Consider the following 24,634-nt stretch of genomic DNA (forward strand, 5'->3'; position numbering starts at 1 on the left):
TCTACTGAAAAATCCTCCTTTAACTAAGTATTAAATCATTACTTAAAACATGATAAATAACCTGATGTTAAAAATGTCTGCACTATAACAATTCCCAATGACCACAGCACGATCCTGCCATGGGCACCCGGTCGGGCATATGGGGAATATGACTAGTGACTAAAAAGAATGTCATTCGTCGGAAACAAAGAACATTGTTTATATGAGTAACTAATCATTATTTAATAACCTGATCAAATTAATGTCTGCATTATATCAAAAGTAATTGATTGTCTCAATCACATCAATAGGTAATGGCTCGTGGTGGTATTAATTTTAACGAGTATATATTGAATTTGGTGGATCACTATCTATAATTAAGTATGAATAGCCAAATACATACTTTTGTACTAGCTTTTTGGAAAGCACTGTATAAAAATAGAATTATTATTATATTATTTTGATTTTTTAATAATGACTTTCGAATGAATGGCCTCTTTAAATCAGTAATTTTAGTAATACTTCATCATTTCCTCATACAATTATATCTGTTACCATTTAGTGCATATGGAAATAAAGGGTCATCAAGAGTGATATTCGATTCATTTGATGCCTTTAAGGTTATTAATTATTTTAAACTATTGTGATTTGGTAGTTCACAGCATCTTACGAATGGTAGTGAGCTTTGGCAAAAACTGCATTGCTCAATTCATAGCGAGCGTGTAGAAGAATTAAAATATCACAGATATACTTTTATAGATGCTGCGATTCTTGAGTTACGTTGTAAAGAAGGGTGAAACAACAACACTTTTGTAAAATGTACATAAATCATTAACAACAATAAATTAAGGGGGAATAATACCCTGATTTTCATCAGTACCCCCTCTTCTTTTTTTTTCTTGCAAATTTATGAAGTACATAATTATGTTCATCACCTCATGTCCTGAACTTATAAAATATATCTACATACAAAGTGTTTTTAAACCATTTTAGTAAGTCATTTTAGCCCTATATATTTTTTTGTTTACTGTATCCTAGTAACTCAGATGCGTGTTTCATAACAAACCATAATTTATTCTATTCAACATGTTCAAGTAGGGTACATGAATAGAATACATTAAATCCTTTGTTATACTCTCTATAGAAAATCTAGTGGTGCATGCAAAATATATAACACTGAATAAATTAAATAAACACTTACACAATGGATGCATAGTCATTAGTCAATTTAATACTATAATGTGTTGTTAGGAGAAGAAAAGGCTATTAGGTCACCGTATGGCAGGTTATAGGTCAATTGGTTCAGGTCAAATTTAAGCATCAATTTTGAATACACATGTGAGAGTCTGTGATATCATAATGATGAGGCATAATTTTGATATTCTGTCTTTAACTGGATATATATCGAGAAGTGCAAGGTGGATATACTAATATACCTTGGGATGTAAATGGTGAGTACAATTTAGAATGCCTAGTTGAGATGGATTTCACAAATAAATATAAAATAGTTACCAAAATCACAAAAGTTAAGCTTACGGAAAACTACCCAATATGGTGGTATAGGTGACAAGAAATACAATTTTTTCAACATTGCTGTAGTATGGTTGTGTTAACCAGTTACCTGTGGCTTAATTAAGTTTCAGTGAAATAATGTCGCTAGTTAAAAATACAAAATATAGCTCAACATTGAAAATAGAAGCATTTTAACCAGTTCCTTTTTGATAGTTGTGGAGCACCAAGTTCATGAAGTCATAAAAGAAATCAGGAACCACTTATTCCCATTTTACATATCAACTTTATTTCCCTAATGTGTTAGCAACACATATCCAAAATTTTAACGAAATCCGTTGATAGTAAGCTTTCCAAAATGAAGTGAATTTAAATCATCAGTGATGTACCACCTTTTGGCTTCTACTTTTAAAAGCATGTAAGCTACGTTGATACCGATGCCACCAATAAAACGAGAAGATTTGCCCTTCATTTTGCATACCACTTTGTCCAATTTTGTTTTTGTAATTTCTTCACAAAATGCAAAAAAATGCAATACGATTTACAGAATGAACTTTTGCAAAACATCAAGGTGTTAATTTTCAATAATATATTGATCTACATAATGAAAATCGATTTTTAGGTTGCTTCGACCAACAATACCTCGTCTACCCTTAAGGGTATACGAGGTATTGTTGGTCAAAGCAGCCAAAAGAAATCTTTTCATTATCTGAATCAATATATTATTGAAAAATAAACACTTTGGTGTTTTGCAAAAGTTCATTCTACAAATCATATACTTTGAAAATTTAATTTATTGTTGTTATGTACGTTTTACAAAAGTGTTGTTGTTTCAGCCCTCTTTACAACAACTCAAGAACCACAGGACCTACAAAAGTATATCTGTGATATTTGAATTATTGTTATTTGTACAATTTCACTCTCAACAAGTGATACGCATGTATTAACCTATAATTGACATTTTAGTTTAGAAACACTGCATGCAAGTTAGTCATTAGAAATGCAAATTGAATCGCAAAAAGTGGCATGGCTATTTGCAAGAATACAAACGATAAATAAAAACACAATATTCTTTAATAAAATAGGTTTAATATTTAATAACTAGTTTAATTGCAAATTTGCTAAAATTGCCTCCTAAAAACAATGAAATACAAAATAAATTGAATACGTGCATTAGTATAGGAAAATATAGGAAATATTACAAGAGTTACATGTAATCACCTGTTGATTTTGAAGTCTTGCATTAAACTATATAACAGCTTTTAAAAAATCGCGCAGCTAATTTCCAATTGATATCACTTTCGATATTTCTAATTACAACTTCATTGCATCTTTACAAGTATTCTGTTATTCTAATATTATTAATTACCATCTTGAATCGCATTTAGATTAGCCAAACAATGACGGGAGATATCCTTTGAACATATTAATTTATACATTCCCATACATTTCTCTCTCATTGCCAGATTTTCCTTTAAATTGTCTAATTATCCCTGATTACGATGTGCGAGCACAACGAGCAGGACAATTTATATAACATTGTTTTACTATTTTCCTACGCATTCTAGGATGTAATATCAAAAAGGCGTGTTGAAAATTATATGTTAAAATATGGACACATTTGCACGAAAAAAGGGTCGTTTGAGATTCCAGTTTTCTTTGTCTTGCAAAGTACATCACAAACACAAATTAGCACTCCAAGGATAGTCTCCTCCAAGGTTAAGTTATATGGTGATAACATCAGGGGTGTTTATTGGACGTTGAATAGATCATTGACATCCACTTGAGAGTCATTCATCCATACATAATCAGATCCCTCGATAAAAGCCATGCAAGTGGACCAGAGTACCAGTTGTTACGTGCCTTGATGGCCATATGAAATTAATTGAACCCTTAATTCCGTCCCCATTCCGTCACTAACATGTTTAACATCATGGGGAAAGGGCACTAGGATATCCATCTAAAGTTGGCCATTTCAACACCTATACATGGTGTATGGTGTGAACGTAAACTATATAACTTTGACATGAAGTAATAAAGAAGAAAACACGTGAAAATGGAACAGTTCCAATCCCTGAGAATAACCCTATGAGGGGACAAGAAACAGTTATCAAGGTAAATCTTTGATTTCCGCTGAAAGTCTTAACTTGTTAACCATTCAGACAGAAATAGTGTTGATATGAATTGATCCCAGATCACACATCCAATCCGCAATTGGCTCATATTAATTCAAGCTGCATCTGTAAGTTCCTACATTAATACAGCTAATGGGGGGACCTAATTTGAGTTCATTATAGCGGTAAATATCCTTATAAATTTGTCGTAACGGAAAAGTCATCTGATATTTGACAGTCAATATGCGAGTGGAAAAAATCAAGCTTATCCTGAATTTTAACTATTAATTTTGTATTGCTTGTAACGTTTTTGATTTATCTGATTTTGAATTAGTTTAATTTTAAGGGACACTCAACTCGTAAAAGGTTTTTCTAAAATAAACTTCCCAAAAGGCTGCTAATTAGGTGGGGGGGGGGGTGTAACTTGATGAAACTTTGCATTTTTGAGTGAAAAAAGTGTCCCGACTACTGTTGTCATGGCAATGGCGGCCATATGTTTTTCAAAGGAAACTTGCGAGCAGGATTTCTCGGTAATGAGTTGGTCGATTTTGATTGAATTGTTTTCTTTTGCCTCATTTCAAGTAAATCTAAAGAGCCATTCTTTTACATTTATTCTTCAAAAAACGGCACTTTAGCTGGGTTGAGATATGTCTAAGTGATGTGTGTGCCAAATTTCAATGCAACAGGACATTGCATTACCGAATAAAGCTGCGCGCAAGGTTTAAAATGACGCGAAACGACAATTTGCTAAAATTTACATTTTAAGTTTAGAAACACTGCATATGCAAATTAGTCATGCAAATTGAATCGCAAAATGTAGCTTGGCTATTTGCAATAATACAAAAGATAAATAAAAACACAATTTTTATGAAAAAAAATAGGGTTTATTAATCAGTTTAAATGCAAATTTGTCAAAGTTAGTGCATCTTCAAACAATAAAATACATGAGAAATTGCATACATGCATTAGCATAGGAAATATTTCAAGTTTCAATTTTGCATTATCTTGTCCACGTCTTTGAATCATAAATTGAGAATCAAATGTCCGATTTCTTTCAAATAAAAAGCAAATTGAAGCTGAAATGTACAAAAAATAAAATATGAGAAAACCCTAAAATGACTTAAATAAACATATTGCCACATTTTAGGTGTTCAGTTTTCAGAATGTTTCCATGTGAATTAACTTTTCATAAGTTGTCGGATATTTGATGTGCTTACCGTAGACCAGGGGCATGAGTTCGATCATAAATAACTGAACTGCCTTCACGGTCAATGAACGTTGGCTGCATCCAGGAGGCTATTGCCCAGGCTTGCCCAGTAGCAGTTGGTAGAGTTATATTTCTGGGACAATTTGTTAGTGTGATTCCTCCTTCTGTGTGCAAAGAGAGAAAAATCGTAAAAATATTAGATTACATAATACTTTAAATTAATCATTGTTGAACAACAAGACCTTTGTCAGAATCACTGCTTAGTTATGTATTTAAATGTAAATTGATTTATTTGTAGCTGTGGAGCCTGTTTCTTTTCGCCAGTTCAATAGCTAAAATTTAGCAGTATGTTTGATCCGGCTGTTTGATTTAATTGCCATATTGCATGATATTACATTTTTATATAACTCATACAAAGTTTCTTGTCATTGGCCAACTACTATTGATTATTTCTGCTATTTTTAGCGGCCAGCTGCAAAAGGACTTTGCACTCCGCGTCCGTGCAATAGTCATCTTTCCATTGCACGGACGCGGAGCTACCATAGCAACGCTGACAGACGCACAGTTTTGCTCATTGAATGGAACAGTCCATATTTCACCTCGTGAAAATATTCTTACTATTGAACTCATAAACATTCAATAACATTGTCAATAATTACGGTTACGTTATTGCATAGATTTCAAAATTAAAATTAGGATGGGATTGAAAAGATGATTACATGAACCTCGTATAGTTGCTAAAAAGAGCAACTGCTATTTTTCATTATTACTTTACAAGTTCTCATGCTTAAATTGTTGCGCTCTATTAGGATATACATGTATGATCACAGAAGAGCAGCTCTGGGAGAGAATAAAACAGGATATAGAAGGTGTGATTTGATATGGACCGAATATCCATGCAGGATAATCTATTATTGGCATATTATTAATAATAATATCAACTTTAATTTCTGTATATACATGAAAACAAATACATCATAATATTAACCATGCTAGCGATTATTTCAAAGTAGGCTGGCAATATACCAGAGAACTGAACAAGTAATTGAAACAAACTGGGTGAAATATTACTGATGATAAACATGCTAGAAGTATAAACAAGGTGATACCGTAACCTCAATAACTGACTGACAAATACCATGCATTAATATATAATGTATGGTTGATTAAGACCGTGTGCCGTATAAACGGAGGCACATTTTATACAACCAAAAATATTTAACACCGTCTCAGACTTTTAATCTGCATCAGGTTTGCGGAGTAATACATGTATTACTAAACACTAACCCAGCAAACACAAAACGTTTTCGACATCATTCGCAAAAGGTTATAAAAGGTTGTCAGAAAATGTTTAAATGTCGGGTTATATAAAGGGTACATTAGTGGTATAGAACGTTTTTATAAGATTAAATAACATTTGTTGGTAATTTACTGCACAGCAAACACAAATGTTGTACAGAAAACATTTAAATGTCGGGTTATATAAACATGATAAAGTGTATAAAAACGTTTTAATAACATTCCAAAAACATTTTTGAAAACTTGGTACAAATCATTCTAAACAGAATGTCATTTTGGGGTTGAAAAAATATTTTGCAAAAAATGTTTGCCCAAAATATTTACAATAACGTTTTAAAAATGTTTTAAAATGTTACATTTAAATGTTATTAAAACGTTTTGTAAAAAACATTTTAAGAATATTTCTGGGTTTGCTGGGTGCAAATATTTTAACATAATGTTATTTAAGTGTTGACAAAATATTTGGCTAAAAATGTTTGCAAAAATAGTTTACAATGACATTTAGAAAACATTTTAAAAATATTGTTGTAGTGTGTTTTCATACAAAACGTTTTAAAACGAGTTCATGACCTTTATATAACCCGACATTTTAATGTTATTAAAACGTTTTTACCTAAACCAAAACCCAAAATATATATGCTGGGAAGGTTGGATTTTCCACAATATGTTAAAGATAGTTAAGGGATCTAAAATGAGCGTTTATTGCGTTTCGACAGTATTTTTTAGGACATGAGAGCACCTCAGACCTATCGAATTGCATTCTGAATACGAAGCATGTCTTTCTGATATCAAATAATTTTCATTTTTGAAAATCACAATATAATACAAATTTTATGACAAATTATAAAAATTTGATATTTTTCAAATTTTGATATATAACAGTCCTCGAAGTAAATTATATAAATCTAATGATATATTTTAAAGTGTATGTAGCAGGGAGGAAAAGCCGACGGTCAAATGAAAATGTTGACCTTTCATATTGAAGATATGGATTTTTTCCCAAAAGACCTATTTTTTTTGTGTGTTTTGGGAAAAAAATCCATATCTTCAATACGAAAGGTCAAAATTTTCAATTGATCGTCGGCTTTTCATCCCACCTACATACACTTTAAGTATAAATCATCAGATTTATAAAGTTTACTTCGAGTACTCTTAAATATCAAAAATATCAATTTTAATGATTTGCCATAAAATGTGTATTAAATTGCGAATTTCAAAAATGAAAATTATTTGATATCAGAATGACATTCTTCGTATTCAGAATGCAATTCGATATGTCTGATGTGCTCTGATGTCCCAAAATAAATACTGTCCAAACGTTCATACCCCAGCCCTTAACTGAATGCAGTAAAATTAATCAAGCAATGCATCTAAGTTAACTATTGCGTGTAAATGTATCAGTGGTTTTACTTAATCAAACACCTCTTCAAACGTATTAAACAGTCTGTGTAGCTATAGTGGTTAGAGCGTTTGCCCGACAAGCGACAGGTAAAGTCCCCGCACAAGCAGGTATGCCTGGAGTTTTTTCTGGTATATCTGCCTATGCATGTTAGGTTTCCATTATGTTAAAATGTGCTGGTGTGCGTGCGATGCGTGGTTTTTCTTTCCCCTATAGCCTATATTGATAATTTTAAGAATTACGAATAAGCATCATTAATTTGATCCCGTGTGCTAGTTGGTAATGTTTGAATGTTTGTTCCAGTACATGATGCGTAGGCCACATCTATTTGACCCCGCAAGAAAACCTCATTTGAACCATCTTGCTCAGTCAGTATTGCCGATACCTTGCAGTGAAAGAAGCACAAAGGCGTGGCGAATCAGCAATTGACTTCCCAGTCCGAGCCAAATGTCCTACGTCAGCTACGTTTAGCTAACGGAGAGACACTTCATTGATAACCCATCCAATACTTATTGTATGTTGCTTCATCAACTGGTAAAGAAAATATACTTTCAAACATTATCCAAAACCGGGATCTATAGAGTTAAATATTCATATAAACTGAACTAGCACAATTTGGCGCTTTAACCGTAGTGTTTGCAACATTGTACTCTATTGTCAATGATTTCTATAAATATTGTTCTGGATCGATGAAGATCAAGTTGTGAATATAACTGACACTCTATGCTATTGTAAACCTATACATTAATACGTGGATGGTACTTTTATAAGCTTATGACAGAAAGACAAACAGAGATAGAAAACGGCTGCACCTGGATATTTCAGATATAATGATAGAATAAATAATAACCCATAACAACCTCTGCATTGAAGGTTAAACTGCAAGATAAGCTGCAAAAATGCACCTCAAGTCCCATTAGGTAAAAAGTGCATTTTTGGGGTATATTCTGTCTCAATCTATCGCTATGATCAACGGCTTCATCAAGACTTGCACCTCTAAAATTATTTGGCAAATCTCAGGATTGTTTCTTTTTTGAAAATGAAAAAAGGTATACCATGTTGAAAACCCTAACAATAATAGAAACAGTTACTTCAAGGTATGTTTGGCTGCTTCCGTGTTAGCAGAGTGCTGCCTTTACTTTGAAGCTGTCCAGTAGAACTCCTGCCAGTTATCGACGTGCTCTGAAAAGTGTAGCAAACTCATGTCCTGACCGGTTTGATTTGACAGTGGCAAACGGTGTCTATTAATACAAAACCTAATCTTTAAACATCTCAAGATTCATGCGATATTAATCAATTACCGGGAAAGTCAGATAGCTGTGTTTATGGGGTCATATCCGCTCACCCCGTTTTCTTTTTTAAAATGATTATGACTGTCTTCTTTTGTATTAGTTTCAAACTTGCTTTAACTTCTATGAAATTGCCTTTATATTACTAAAGTAGGCCTACTACAGAATGTTCCTAAAAGATTTGTACCGTTGAACTTCGTTTATACCAAATACGACTGATTAATTTTTGCAATTATATTTGTTTAATAAAACAGCTTTCACTATTTTTTGAATTTTAAAAATTGACTGCCACGCTCTTGAAATATAAGACTTTTGTGATGCTAGTGATTTTTTTAACCATTTCCACGGATTCAAAAAATAAATAAAAAAAGCACTATAGTGCGCTACGCACAGGTACAATGCCTAGATGTTGATTCACAAGCCTCAGCACACTTTACAGGTTGTCGCTGACCACTACGGCCCCACATCATTCCATAAACAATACCATTAAATAATAATCCGGGACTTTGTTGCTTCAAGAGCGCACACTCTAGACATTTTTAGTAACCTTCGCAACCAGGATTTTCGTACGGGTTACAACGAGACAATTATCAGTAAGTTCCTTGTCCAGGGAAATTTCAAACTAACTCAATTTGTTTCCACCAGAGCGTACTATGCTCCGTTAGGATTTGAACCAGCAACCTCTCGCACCATAGTCGAACACCTTATCTATAGAGCTAACTTGACAATACAGCAGAGAAGATGAGTACAGCCACATCTGTGGTACAGCTGTCAATGGTTTGTACCTGAGGTATCAAGCACTACATGTAGGTACACACACAATGTATTAGACATGAAAGAATTAACTGGGCACACATACAATGTATTAGACATGAATGATTCAATACACAAGTCATTCTTTTTGACTCGTTGGATGGATTAAAAATGAGGTAGCTGCTTTATTACGCTTTCTTTTTCTTTGGGGCGCTAATTAACAGTCCTTTCAGAGACACCCTGGATGGTACATGCATTATTCTGTCATTCTGACTCTATTAGGGTGTGCAGTTGTGCACCTGCTGTAATAATGCCGGAGTCATTGACCAATCATAAAGGAGATTTCTGTGGTGAGTTAAGAATGGTTACAGGTGACAAATGGTGAATTAGGAATTTTAACACGCGAATTTCGTCCAACTCAGCTGTTTGTCTGAAGAATTTGCTCTGATTTTTGTCTAAGTCACAGGCTAAAGTCACTAAAAGTCACATGAATTACCATATAAGGTAATTACCCTTAGCCTTTCTGATTATTCCTTTTAATCCTTCTTATTGTCATCGTTTTGCACCAACGTCACTAAAAGTCACACGCATCAGCATTCTAATGCTTTCTGTCATAATTATTGTCATCTTGTCATTTGTATATACATGCGTGAAGCCTGGGGGTGCGCGAGGGTGGTTTCCCCCCTCGCAGTCAGAAAATGTTGCAAAATATAGGTCACAAAGACCCCTTTTCCCTCTATTTTATCACAATTGTTTAAGTTCACCTAGGATTATTGGGGGACTGAAAGGTATTCCATCCCCCGCACCAAAATTATTGAGGGGGCTGAGCCCCCTCAAGCCCCCGGTTCCTAAGCCTATGACTATTATCTTGTAATATTGTTGAATTGTTGAACATAGGTCCCCAAAGTTTCTTTCAGATATTAAAAGATTAAATTTCCATAAAGACGAAACAGTAATCTTTAGTGGGGACCTATTTTTCATAATCTTTTCGGCATATTTTTATAAAATCAGAAAACATTTTGGCGTATATAAAATTGAAATAAAATTCTTTGCCTTCTAAACGACACTTGACCAACTGTACCACAATTGGGTATCACGAATGTTGTGCAGTTAATATTCATAAGGATGCTTCAGTTTTTACACAAAAAATATTTCATCGAAAACACGCCCTCTCGGCTGTTTCAAAAAGATCAGACTTCATCAGAATGTGCAATAATTAGCATTAAAATCAAGTTGTTTTTTACGCCTTTTAAAAACGCTTGGCCCGATGACGAATGCCGCCGTGTTGTGATATGTTCCGGTGATGGGACCCCGGAAGGTGAGGTAGACAATATCATGTGTTGCAAGCGGACAACCCAACTTATGTTATATACAGCCTGTCTCAAAAAAAATTGTGCAAGTGAAAAGCGCCCTTGACGTTGATGTCACAACGGTATTTTCTAATTGCCACAGAGGGCGCTTTTCACTTGCACAATTTTTTTTGAGACAGGCTGTATAAATACTGTACAAAGTGAAGAAATCAGTGGCTCGCTTTCACCCATAGACATTAGACATGGTATATGCTTCACTGAACCAGATTTATGAGATTTGATGCAAATCGTTTTGAATGACCATCGTAGATTTCCACTTTATTAATTTGGTCTAAATTTCATAACCAGGGTTGGGCCTGCATATGTTATGTTGATAGTTGATGAAAAATGGGATGGGGTAGAGGCTGGGGGTAATAGGTAACAGCTTGAAGTCGGATATGGGTGTGGCTGAAAATGTGTCAGTACACAATATCTGCAATGCCAGTTATAAGGAAATATCGGGTTTATTTTAGAACACACTGCGAAGTGTAAAATACACCCCATCCAGCATGTCGTCGATTTCAAAATATATTAAGCGTGGTAAAGGTGACCTATAAAAATGAGGAACGGGGTCAAGCGACTCCTTATTAAGGATACGTTCCCTTTTGTGTTATTTTGTATCGGCCTCTTGACATTATTGCAAGGGTAATGAGTTGACCTGAATGTTTATCAACAAAGGCAATGGACTGGTATATCGATATACTTGAGTAAACCCCATGCAACCAATACACTGTTCAATAGCCTTATTGTGATGTGGCGGGAGTTTTAAAAACACAAGCCCTGAACAAAATATGATGCGCGCGCATACTGTCAGGCAAAAACAATGGGAATTGTGATGATGCGTGCGCAAAATGTCAGGCATTGACGTCAAAAGTTAACTCATCTATATAGGGGCATAACAAAATAGTATATCTGTAAACAAATGGTCCAGTATTGAACAGCAAAGTGCAGAAAAAAAATCTACTCCGAATAAATGACCCTACATGAGTTCTCCCTCTAAACGGACATCTCTGTTATTTGACCAAGTAAAAGTGGGATATTGCACTTACTTCTTAAATAGCATAGAAAAATAAGCCGAACATGTGTGTAAACTTTCAATGAGATATCGTGTACTTAGGAGTCAGCCGGAAATCAAAAAGTATAACGTATCAAAATACTTTAACCTCAACGGGTGTAACAGCATTCTGCAAGAACTAGGAAAAGATGAACTGGGTGGAACTTCAGAGGCTGGGATGGATAACTTTATTTTCAAATTGCATGCAAACTGCATGACCCATTTTTGGCAATTTAAGTCACGTTAGTTAGAATGAATTTTCTCGTGTTAAATGATTTCTTGTGTTTCAAGACATCAAGGCCCTCTTTACTTTCAAGTATTTTCTAGCAGCCACTTATCAACTGCCACCATCATAGAAGGCTTGTTGATTTCAAACTATCAATGTGATATAAATAAAGAGGTGTTAGAGAATATACTGCTGCAGGCGTAAGATGGTGTGCAAAACAGTTGTATTTTGGGGTCCTACTTTAAAATGACCTGTGCTGGTTTTAGCCTACTTTTCGTATAATTATAGGTCTATTTTTCTTGGCTTTAAGAAATTTGTTTTTGTTAGTGTCAACAGATTTCTCGTCTCGACATAGGCCTAACTCTAATTTGATAAAGAGACGAGGAAAGACATCGAGGTCAATATTGAACACAAGTGTCATTCGTCTTATTATTGCATGCAACTGCAAGCCCAAGGAAAATAATCAGCTGCTCTTTCATTAAAAGTGTTCCAAAATCTAGATATAGGTATTATTCTAATAATCATGATAATTGAAATTCGAGTTCGATCTTAAGTTGATGCTTCATCAGCATGACCATGGCTATTGCGCTAAAGTGCTGTGAACTTACATCGATAATTCCTTGAAGAGATGTTTTATATTATTTTTGTATCATAAACATTTATCATAACAGGATATAAGTTAATGTTGTTCGTCGGAATTTTGGTAGTCATGGTAGTAGAGACGGTTGAACAGGGAAGTTGAATACCTCTAATCTATCGCACAATTCTCAACCCCGGTTCTCAACTAGTAACATATATTTGTCTTTCCAGTATGATATGTTACATTGCAATGCATTTAATGGTTTTATATATCATATATAATAAAGAAGCAAAATATATCAAAAGCTTAGTATCAAAACCACAGTAGATTGCTTTGTTCAAATACCACTTTATCTCTCCTGATGCTTTTTATCTACACTAGTTAAAAATGGAAGCACGACTTTTGGGACATCCTGTCTATATTGTACATTTTCAATTGACACCTGCCATGTCCTGTTGAAATTGAAGATGTCACAACATAACTTCTTGTCGCCATTTCTATACGTCTCATAGGCCTATAGGTTTTAAAACGAGGTCGGGTCATTTGAAAAAAATATTCAAAGAATATCGGAAAATCAAGTTGAATACGAAGGTTAATTTTTTGTGTATTAGTATCACTTATAAAAATTAATATATATTCCCCAGCAAAAACAATCAAATAGGTAATGTACATGTGTTTATATCTAGTTACACATGTTAAACAAATTTTAAAGTCTAAGATTTTGATTAACATAAATGTTTCCAAAATGTTGTGCCACGTAATATATAGAGGGGTAAGAGCAAAAAGTGACATTCTAGTAATGTTTTGTTTAAATTGGTTAACTTCCTTATTTATTTAATGTTTTTTATTTACACTTTAAAATTAAATCAATTGCTAAGCTTCAAATATTTGGTTACCTACAGTAAGCCAAAAAATTAAGGTACCAGTTGTGTTCACCCCTGTATGTCCTCAATAAAGATTTAAGACCTTATTTGTTGAAATTGGTTGAGAATTAAAGAAACGGTAGTCCAAAACCTGATGAAGATACGAAATAAAAAAACCGAAATAAAGCACAGCGCTAGTTATCTTGTTCGCGAACGCTTTGTGTACAAATCAATAGGGCATGCAATGTGGCAAACTGCAACTTTTAAATTAGCATCTTCCTTGGGTTTTTGGATCGTCGTGTCTTTATTTTGTAAACAATGTCAACGAACGAGGTCTTAAATTCGAGCTAAAAGATGAAGATATTGGCTGTTGGTTCCAATTATTACACATCTGCCTTTGTTTAGGATATACAGGGGTGAACGTAACTGGTACCTTAATTTTTTGGCTTATTGTATAATGTTTATTTTGGGCGAAATGTCAGTTACGACGTTCGTGCACTAACCCCCTCGAAATATGTATGTTGATGTTGCCCTATTTTTGCAATACGAAACACTAAAGCTTTCATATTTGATGATCCAATAATAATTGAGTGGTCTTAAATATTGAATTAGAAAAAATACACACCCAAAAATCAAAACCTGTAAAGAAACCTTTCTTTGAATATACTAAATTGTATTTTGAAATTCTCAACTGGAATATATTTGAAATATGAAGACAATTTCCGTTATATCCCAGCACGTTTCCTTTAAGATGCGTATATTTTCAAAAAGTAGCTTAACTTGTCACAGAATGAGATAATACAACGCCCTTCACTAAGACTCTAAGTATTGATAAAACATTCTATAAACAGCAAATCAGAAAGGTCTTTAAGGGATCGGATAGCAGCGTTTGCACAGTATTTTTGTTGGACATGAGAACACATCAGACACATCATATTGCATTCTGAGTACGTGAAATGTCCTTCTGATATCAAATAACTTTGATTTTTATATTTTTGACATTTAACAGTCCTTAAGAAGTAAACTTTATAAATCTAATGATATGTATTTAAAGTGTATGTAACTGGGAGGATCTGAAATTTTTGATCTTTCGTATTGAAGTAGACATTTTTCCCAAAACCACCTACAAATGTTAGGTATATATCTTCAATACGAAATATCAAAATTTTAAAATGATGGACGGAATACAAAAAATATCAGTTTTTAATAATTTGCCATGAAATTTGTATTATATCGCGAAATTTCAAGAAATCAAAAATATTTGATATATCAGAAGGGCATTCCTCGTATTCAGAATACAATTTGATGTGTCTCATGTGCTCTCAGTTCCCACAAAAATACTGTGCAAGAGTACATATAATTATAAGCGTCGGGTCCTTTGAGAGTAAACAGGTAAAACGAACTGTTACAGTTATTAATTTGTAATGGAGAAATACTCCGTTTAATCATAATCATTTAGATCGTAACCTATCATCATACTTAAGCCTATATAATTCGGATTCATATAGCTGGTTTAGGTTTGCGATATGTATGACACATATAATTATATAAGTTTGGCGACCACATAAAGCTAAGAGACTTGTAAACCACGAAGGCTTACTGAACTTAATGCCAATGACTTGACCTTCAATTCTTCCTTACTGATAGTGTTTCCTTGATGTCACATTCTTTCATCTGCCCTCAATAAGATCTTTCATTTCATCTTTCATCTTTCATGACTCCAGGACATGTGACCAATCCTTTTTTTCTGTTCATGATGGTACCGTCTATTGACCTCCTTTCTCCCCGACACACTTCCTTGTTTGTTTCTATTTCCAAACCAGTTTTTTGTCATTCTGCTCCTTACCCACAAAGTAAAGGTTCCTAATACATCCTACTAAAAGTACTACTAGTAAATGCCTATCATAGGGTCGCAAACATTGGTATGAAGATGGGAAACAAGATACAGCTATGATAGTTGACAATATCCCTTGCTTGATCCATCTGACAGGGAACAACACTAGCTTGACAGGATTCGGAGCTATACAGTAAAATGGATGAAGGGGTGTTTAAAATCATTAAACATCACCCAATACCTCCCATCTCTGGTAGACTTGTAGGATGAACACTATGACAGAAATCATACCGATTTCTGCTCATTTTAATCTTGATGACTAAGACTGTCTTACCTTTGTCCTTGAAAGCAAAACAAGTACACAGGGCTCGATTAGACCTGTTTACAATTATTTTTCTGCGATCTAGACCACACTCCAACACATTGACTTAGTCAGATTCATCCCTACCCAGCAAACACAAAACGTTTTCGACATCATTCGCAAAAGGTTATAAAAGGTTGTCAGAAAACGTTTAAATGTCGGGTTATATAAAGGGTATAAAAACGTTTTAATAACATTCCAAAAACATTCTTGAAAGCTTGATACAAAACATTCTAAACAGAATGTTATTTTGGGGTTTTGAAAATATTTTGCGAAAAATGTTTGCCCAAAATATTTTCAATAACGTTTTCAATACGTTTTCATGACCTTTTTATAACCCGACATTTAAATGTTATTAAAAGGTTTCGAAAAAAACATTTTAAGAACATTTCTGTGTTTGCTGGTTTCCAATATTTTAACATAATGTTATTTAAGTATTGACACAATATTTGGCAAAAATGTTTGCAAAAATAGTTTACAATAACATTTTTTGAACACATTTAAAAATATTGATGTAGTGTGTTTTTTCATACAAAACGTTTTAAAACGTTATCATGACCTTTATATAACCCGACATTTTAATGTTATTAAAACGTTTTCACCTAAACCAAAAGCCAAAATATAACTTATTTAAAACGTTTTTAAAACGTTTTGTGTTTGCTGGGTATAAACAAAAAAGTTGAGGAACATTTTCGACTTGTTGAAGGAACTTATAGGTTCCTTTGCCATATATTCTCCCTCAGTGTGGCTTCTTACATCATGTTAGATGCCTGCTACATTACAGAAAATTGTAACCTGCACTTTGGTAAATCAAGCCACTATAATGTTCTGAGAGGTTACTTTTCTACATAATCACATTATCAAGGACAGATTATCTTATTACAAGTATGGAAGTATAAGTGAGAGACGAGATTTAATATGTTTTCAACACATGTCATTGTCACGGTGAAAATCAATTTTCCTGTTAAGCTTTAAATAATATTAAGTGTTGAGCAGAAGTTTTAAAGATTATTAAAGCACCTCTTGCAATACGACTGCAACGGATAAAAATAGATTGCCGTGTCAAATACAGTTTGTTTGAGATATATAATTAGAATTACACAGATGAAAGCATTGTCTTTCAATAAGTCTTTTCAATGGGTTGTATTATCCATTCCGTTTGAATCTAAAAATGTACCTGTCTCACTCGAAAATCTCCATAATACTACGATCTCTGCTTCTGTGATATGTTGCATCACACACACACATATTATAGGGTCCACAACTTAGTTCACCCTAATACTTTATAAAATAAGTTGAAAAATATTGTACAAACTGTAAAGATGTAAAAAATTATGTATAGCCCTATTTGTTTTACACATGTGGATCAATTTACAGCGTCATATATCATTGCGTTCAGTCACAATGGTTAATTGCAGAGGATGATTTAAGGAAGCCCCATCATGCACTGCAAACATGTTATCACAAGAGTTTCAACTGCCACTTTACTTTTCAAATCCCATTGAATTCTGTGCAAAAGATGTTGTTTAAGAATTGTACGTGTGTCATTATTACTTGGTCGATTTCAGATCTAAAGTGATGTATGCATGAAGGATAATTCACACCTTCTGCAGGTAACATAAAATGTGAAATCGACCAGCATTGTGAATGCGTTTTTATTGTAAATATATCAGTCCAAATTCAAATTTAACTATGGCCGTCAATGCAATGTGCGAGCAGTAGTGTCATGTTCACTCACACAGCTGTGCTAACCGCAAGTCAACACAGTGGCGTGGTGGGAAGTGCTTAAATCATCCTCTGGGTTAATTGTGAAAGAAAAGAGGCCGTTTTAAAAGTTGCACCTCAGACAATGCAATCAGGGTTTTTTTAACAAACACAAAATAAACCTGGCCTACTGTATTGTTTGAGAGTTGACTCCTATGGACTCAGATGCAACTTTTAACACTGTTTAAAACGTTCTCTTTTTACATAATGAACCATTGTGACTGAACGCAATGACGTGTGACGCTATAATTTGGTCCATATATGACGAGCTTATTTCCAAACTGTGTTAAGTCCACAACCACATGTGCCTTATTTACTTGTATGATACAATCACAATTACTTTGACAAATTTGACATTAGCAACAATGAGTTGTACCATCAACAAGCCATTATTTACCACAACAATGCTGCATAACAATATGCAGACTATTGTTCTCATTTGGGAAACAAAGGCCTTACACAGTATTGTTACAGTGTTGTAATGGTGCATCCAACTGAAATCATAATACCTATAGCATCACAACCCATTGCAATATCGCACAGGTAAATCAGAAACATTGGTTTGTGGACTGAACACGGTTTGGAAATAAGCTCTTCATTTTGTAAAACACATAAGGCATAAGGTCTAAGATTTAAATTTCGTTAAATATTTTTCGATTTATATAAAAAGAGTAGGCTGGTATGTTCTTCACAAAAGAGGGTTTATTGGTCAATGAGATTATGGGACTAACCGTAGATAGTGAGTACTCCTTCACAATCTATGGATTAGTCAACCAAACATCGGAAATTACAATATCAATGACAAAACAGAAGCTGAAAGTATTGCGGAGTGAGATGTCAGGAGCCATATGTTCGTAGCCATTTAACCGTTATTACTTCTTAATATAAATACATTGATCGTACAGAAATGAGTAAAGGAAGCCAATAACCGCTTTTCAATTTAAAGCCAATAATAATCAAAACGAATGTTTTGGGCGTTATCCCCTCCCGAATGAACACTCCCAAACAGAATACGTTTATTTATGAACATGCACATTGGGCGAAAATAACATCCTTATTTCAGGCCTTGGGATCTCCTTTTATAGAACCCATACCATTCCACGTGTGTGTCAGCTTTATTTATCTCAATATATGAGTGCAAACACCAATAGGTCATACTCTCATCACACTCGTCTTAACAGGCCAACGTGAAGAAAATACTGCCAAGTGGATCTTGTATAACTTTACATAAGTTTCATTTTTTTCCTTTTATACTTTTCCGATATATGATTGACATTTTTATCTATTTCCTCATGCAAGCGGGATATCCTTCTTTGTAGAGGTTAAAGTCAAACCAGGTGCAGGCAAATTCTTTCATTTGATAAGTTGCGATGCAACCGAGAAATACCAATCAATCATTAGCATAAAAAGATTTAGAGGTTAAAAAACGTAAAGATAAAAAGGTCCATTGGTTTGTTTCAAATGTTTTGTAATGCATAACAATTGGTAATCCAGTCAGAAGGATTAATGGGCGGCTAGCGGCGATACTACTCGCCAAACCCCCAGAGTTTCTAGAATGCTGTTAAAATAAGAACAATTTTAATGCTAATTTATTGCACATTCTAGGGAAGCGTGGTTACCTTTTTGAAATTGCCGAGTGAGAGGGTTTTCAATAAAATTATTTTTGTGTCAAAACTGAAGCATGTATAAAAGAACATATGAATATTAACTGCACATCATATACAACGATTCGTGACACCCAATTGTGGCACATTTGATGTAATTTAAGACTCAGAGAATTTTATTTCATTTTTAGAAAGATTACTGTTTCGTTTTTATGGTAATTTAATCTTTTATTTCCTGAAATAAAATTCGGGGTCTAATGTGGATATTTTTGTATCAATGTAGTACACCCTATTTCACTTCCTCCCTCCCCCTCCGAATCAGTATCACCTCTCCCTCCCCGGCAATCTCTCTCCTCTCGTATTCTTCTTTTTCTAGTCTTTCCGTCTCTCCCTCGCCTCTCTTTCTCGCTCGCCCCCTCGCCTTGCTTGTTCAGTCTGTCAGTCTCAAGTATCTCCCCTTCCCTTTCGGTGAAATTTATCATTTTGATCAATGCCTGACAAAAATCAGCTCCGCAAGCATGATGCAGTCATGTCTACAGTAGAATTCACCACGACCTTTGCAGGACTTAAACCCCATTAAAAGCTATTAAACCAAGATAATACTCATTGAAAATAGCTCAACTGATTAAATCATATCTTCTCTGGTTAAATCCACACAACATATGTTTCTGCTTTACATGTACAATGGAGCAATGAGCTGGTATTATAGTTTCAGTTGGGAGAACGATTATAAAGCAAACGCTAGAGAACAATTCTGTGTGGGCTTTTGTTTACGAAATGAGACAATACTCTGCTTATTGTTAACCAGCGTTCTTGAAAATGAGAAGCATGGTGGTTTGCAGACTTAACACGGTTTGGAAATAATTTCTTCATATTTTTTGGTGTTATCTGTCGTTTACATATCCTTTCTAAAACACCAAAGTACGAATATTTCCAAACACCTAAATTAGCTAAAAATTTAGGACATGTTACAAAACTATATTTTCTAGAATTTCAGAAGAGTACTTTTAATATTGGCCGGTTATTTTTCACACAGCGACGTTAACTAGGCAATATACTATTACCTATAACATACACTAAAACACCAAAGTACGAATATTTCCAAACATCTAAATTAGCTAAAAATTTAGGACATGTTACAAAACTATATTTTCTAGAATTTTAGAAGAGTACTTTTAATATTGGCCGGTTATTTTTTACACAGCGACGTTAACTAGGCAATTACCCATACTTCTAACATACGCTATTTGTAGAGGTTACGCGTCAATGGGAAGAGCACTGTGTATTGTGTATAGGAAAATGGACAGTAACTGCAGTATGGGCTATTTTCACGAGCTACTCCCACCTCGGCGGAAGTGCTTATACACCAAACGCAAGTCAATTGAAGCCGAACAACGTAACGCGAATTTAAGACCGTAAAATTTAGACACTTCTTTTGTCTAGATTAGTACCAACCCTCTTAGTATAGTCACCAGAGGGGATTCCCATGCACCCAGTGCTTTTTTTTCTAACTTACATTTTTGTAATCCTGAAGGTGTCTAGTAAATGAATTATGATGTTCCCAAAATTAAATATTGTCCCATGGGGCTCATTTGGCGGCCATCTTGGATTCCGACAAATGACCCCATTTTTCGGGATAATGTGGGCATGAGCAATCAATTAAAAGGGTTATTTTCATGATTTAAACATGTTGGATACAATAAAATGAAAAATATTATGTCCCATGGCGTTCATTTGGCGGCCATCTTGGATTCCGACAAAATTCAATAAAATTGACATAACTTTTGAACTAGACATCATAGAAAGACAAATGACCCAATTTTTTGGGATAATGTGGACATGAGCAATCAATTAAAAGGGTTATTTTTATGATTTAAACATGTTGGATACATTAAAATGCAAAATATTACTAAAAATACTATCTTCAAGGCATACTCGCAGGTGTATATAATAGGAGCTCTTTTTGGTACATTGAGAAGGATATTTTGATGTTATTGATTTATTTACTATTTTCTCTTCTAGGTGCATGACTTAACTTATTATTAGCTAGAACTGGTGTTAGTGAGCTAAAAATCGTAGCATAGTTATAGTGAAGTGGTGGATAATCATGCCAAAACGCAAGGGTGATAAAGGTACTGAGTCAGACTCACTGCAGAAACGTCCTCCTGTAAATTGTATTTTACATGTGAGTGGTATTGAGCATCTAGATTTTACGCCGCTCAGTAAAGTAAGGGGCTCCGCCACTGACAAGCCATTATCCCAAAAATGTGGTCATTTGTCTTTCTATGATGTCTAGTTCAAAAGTTATGTCAATTTAATTGAATTTTGTCGGAATCCAAGATGGCCGCCAAATGAACGCCATGGGACATAATTTTTTGCATTTTAATGTATCCAACATGTTTAAATCATGAAAATAACCCTTTTAATTGATTGCTCATGCCCACATTATCCCGAAAAATGGGGTCATTTGTCTTCCTACGATGTCTAGTTCAAAAGTTATTTCAATTTAATTGAATTTTGTCGGAATCCAAGATGGCCGCCAAATGAACCCCATGGGACAATATTTAATTTTGGAAACATCAAAATTCATTTACTAGACACCTTCAAGATTACAAAAATGTAAGTTGAAAAAAAAAAGCACTGGGTGCATGGGAACCCCCTCTGGTGACCATACTATCTCATCTCACGTTTTCATGTCAGAAATTAACATAACTCACCAAACCGAAACCATAAAGTGTCTTCGTTCAACTTTTCAGTGAGCAACAAAAGACTAGAATAAATCGATTGTTCACACGTACATTGCTAACACTTCAAAATAACAATGAGATCTGAAACCGAAAACTGAAACTGAAACCGAAACCGAAACTAAAATGCAAAAAAAACACCCAAATCAAAGATTTAAAGTGAACCATTGTAGCCTACTCTGTTGTGTAGAAATTAAGTAATAATGCATTCCCTATTATACATTTGTGTACATGTGCAATCATTAATTGACGGGATCTGATAGCAACATTTGCAGAGTATTTTTTGTGGGACCTGAGAGTACATCAGACACACCAAATTGCATTCTGAATACGAGGAGTGTCCTTCTAATATCAAATAATTTAGATTTTTTGAAATTCACGATATAATCGACGGAGAACCTGGTGAAAAAAAATGTTTATTCACGATATAATACAAATTTTATGGCAAATGATTAGAAATGTATATTTGACAGTCTTCGAAATAAAACTTTATAAATCTAATGATATGTACTTAAAGTGTATGTAGCTGGGAGGAAAAACCGTCCATCATTTAAAATTTGTGACATTTCGTATTGAAGATATAAATCCCCCCCCCCCCAAGACCTAATTTTGTTTAGGTCTTTTGGGGAAAAAATCTTCAATGCGAAAGTAATTGCGACAAAAATAATTGTCAGTATATTCCTACCTGCTTCAGCAGGACCAACTGGCGGTTTTGGTGTTCCTGGATCCCGTGGCAGCGGCAGTGCATAGCCTCCAAGATAGTGTGGAACCTCTGGTTGATATAAACCAGCTACACTTGCACATATTATCCAGCAAACAAAAAGCAAGTAAAACCACGACGTATAATAATCCACCATATTGGCTACCTGAAACAGAATTAAGAAGTGATTTTTGTTTAATGAAAATGTGCAGGTGAGAAACATATCAGCTCTGACTGGTTCGTTTCAGTTTGGTGGAGGATAAAGTTCTTTTGATTGCAAGAAGTACATTTTCCTCTACAGAGAGGATGGCAATTTATTTCTCGCATTTAGGCCCTACCTACTATGGGCAATTATCGGGGAGGAGTTATGATGCCCATGTTGAAGATACAGTTTATCTGTTTCTCAATGGAGTCATTTATTTTTAAACTACTACCAAAAAGGCGGCAAAATACCTGAGGGTATTTTTATGCTTCAAGCTAATATGGCACCACAGACACTTAAATGCATGTTCGCTTTCACGGTATCAAAATAATTTGCTCTGTCACACATGAAGCACTTTGAGTTTTAAAAGATCTCTTACGGCCTGTTGAATATCCGTAACAGATATCCTCTAGACTTTGTATTTGGTTATTTTGCAAGATTGTTGTACGACTGTGATTTCTTATCACATTGAACATGCATTTCACGGGGAATATCCTATCTTGTACAGTGTCCCCAACATTAAGAGACTAAAATATTAAGTAGCAATATCAAGAGTATTATCTTTTAACCAGAATCAATCTGAACTAATCCGTTAACATGATGAACTTGGAATAATATGATAAAAGCAAACTTGATTTGTTTATCACGAGTATGCATGTAGTTTGTGTCAAGATTTCGTCGATCAACACTATTCGGGATTTTCCTGCTTTGAACACGTTGAATACACACACCCCTTTAGTCGTTCCATATTGCCCTGAAGTCTTGTAAAGTCTTGATAAAATGTTTCCCATCCTCCCTGAAATCGGTCACTAAATAAAGAAACAGTAATCAGAAATCCCTTAAGGTGGTACTACACCCCTTGATAAATGTGTGCCTATTTTTGCATTTTTCTCACAAACTAATAAAACACTGGTAACAAAATTTATGTATATTATAGGGGCAAGGACTCCAGTTACTACACTGAAATTTCAGTGACTCAAAACAAGTAGTTATTGATTTAATGATCAAATATTGGTTTCCCCTCATTTTTGACTGTAACTCCACAACTGTTGTCTGTGCTGAATGTTCAGTGCAGTAGTTGTAGTCCTTGCCCCTATAATAATATACATATCTTACTTGTCACCAACGCGCTTTAATTTTTGAGAAAAATGCAAAAATAGGCACAAATTTGGTCAAGGGTAGTACCACCTTAAGGAAGATGCAAATTCAAAAGTTGAAGTTTGCTCCAATGGATGTTCTATTGATTTTGTGCACAAAGCGTTCTTGAATACGAAAACTAGCGCAGTGCTTTCCATTCAACAAATGAGGTCTTAAATCAGAGCTATTTGACATATTGATCTCTGTTTAGGATATACAGGGGTGAATATAACTGGTACCTTAATTCTTTTGCAGTCTGTATTTACCAAATAGTGTTTCCTCTTTGTCGAAACCGATTAAGGGTGGTCTTAACCCTAGAATTATGGAAACTTTCGGGCTTCATAACTGTTAAATTATTAGTCTAAAGAATATTAAAGTATACATTTTTAGACTGAAAATGACTTGCTGAATTCATCTGTGAGGTCCAATTTGGGCCAAAATGCTCATCTTTGGAGAAAATCCAAAAAAACGGGGTTTTTTTAGCCCAAATATTTTCGTGCAACGTAACAAAAAAATTGTTTGGCCAAAAAAATGTTTTTATTATTTTTTAAAAACTAGATAAAAATATCTAGGGACCGCTTTTTCATTTTTTTGAATTTTGACCAACTTGACCAAAAATATTTGAAATTTGGGCGAAAATCAGGCTTTTTTATGATTTTTTTGAAAA

At 34.3% G+C, this 24,634-nt stretch overlaps 1 protein-coding gene across 1 annotated transcript in view; it reads right to left on the bottom strand.

The window, feature by feature from the left end:
- Positions 1–22,785, bottom strand: part of LOC140166761 (uncharacterized) — a 44,917-nt gene extending 22,132 nt beyond the window's left edge. Inside the window, exons 1-2 of the mRNA XM_072190255.1 lie at positions 22,614–22,785; positions 4,820–4,973 (exon numbers count right to left, since the gene is read on the bottom strand). Coding sequence (XP_072046356.1) covers positions 4,820–4,973; positions 22,614–22,785 — 326 coding nt within the window. The remainder of the gene's footprint in view (positions 1–4,819; positions 4,974–22,613) is intronic.
- Between the last annotated feature and the right edge of the window lie 1,849 nt (positions 22,786–24,634).

This window comes from Amphiura filiformis, chromosome 12 (genome assembly GCF_039555335.1).
Source record: "Amphiura filiformis chromosome 12, Afil_fr2py, whole genome shotgun sequence".
Taxonomy (NCBI): domain Eukaryota; kingdom Metazoa; phylum Echinodermata; class Ophiuroidea; order Amphilepidida; family Amphiuridae; genus Amphiura; species Amphiura filiformis.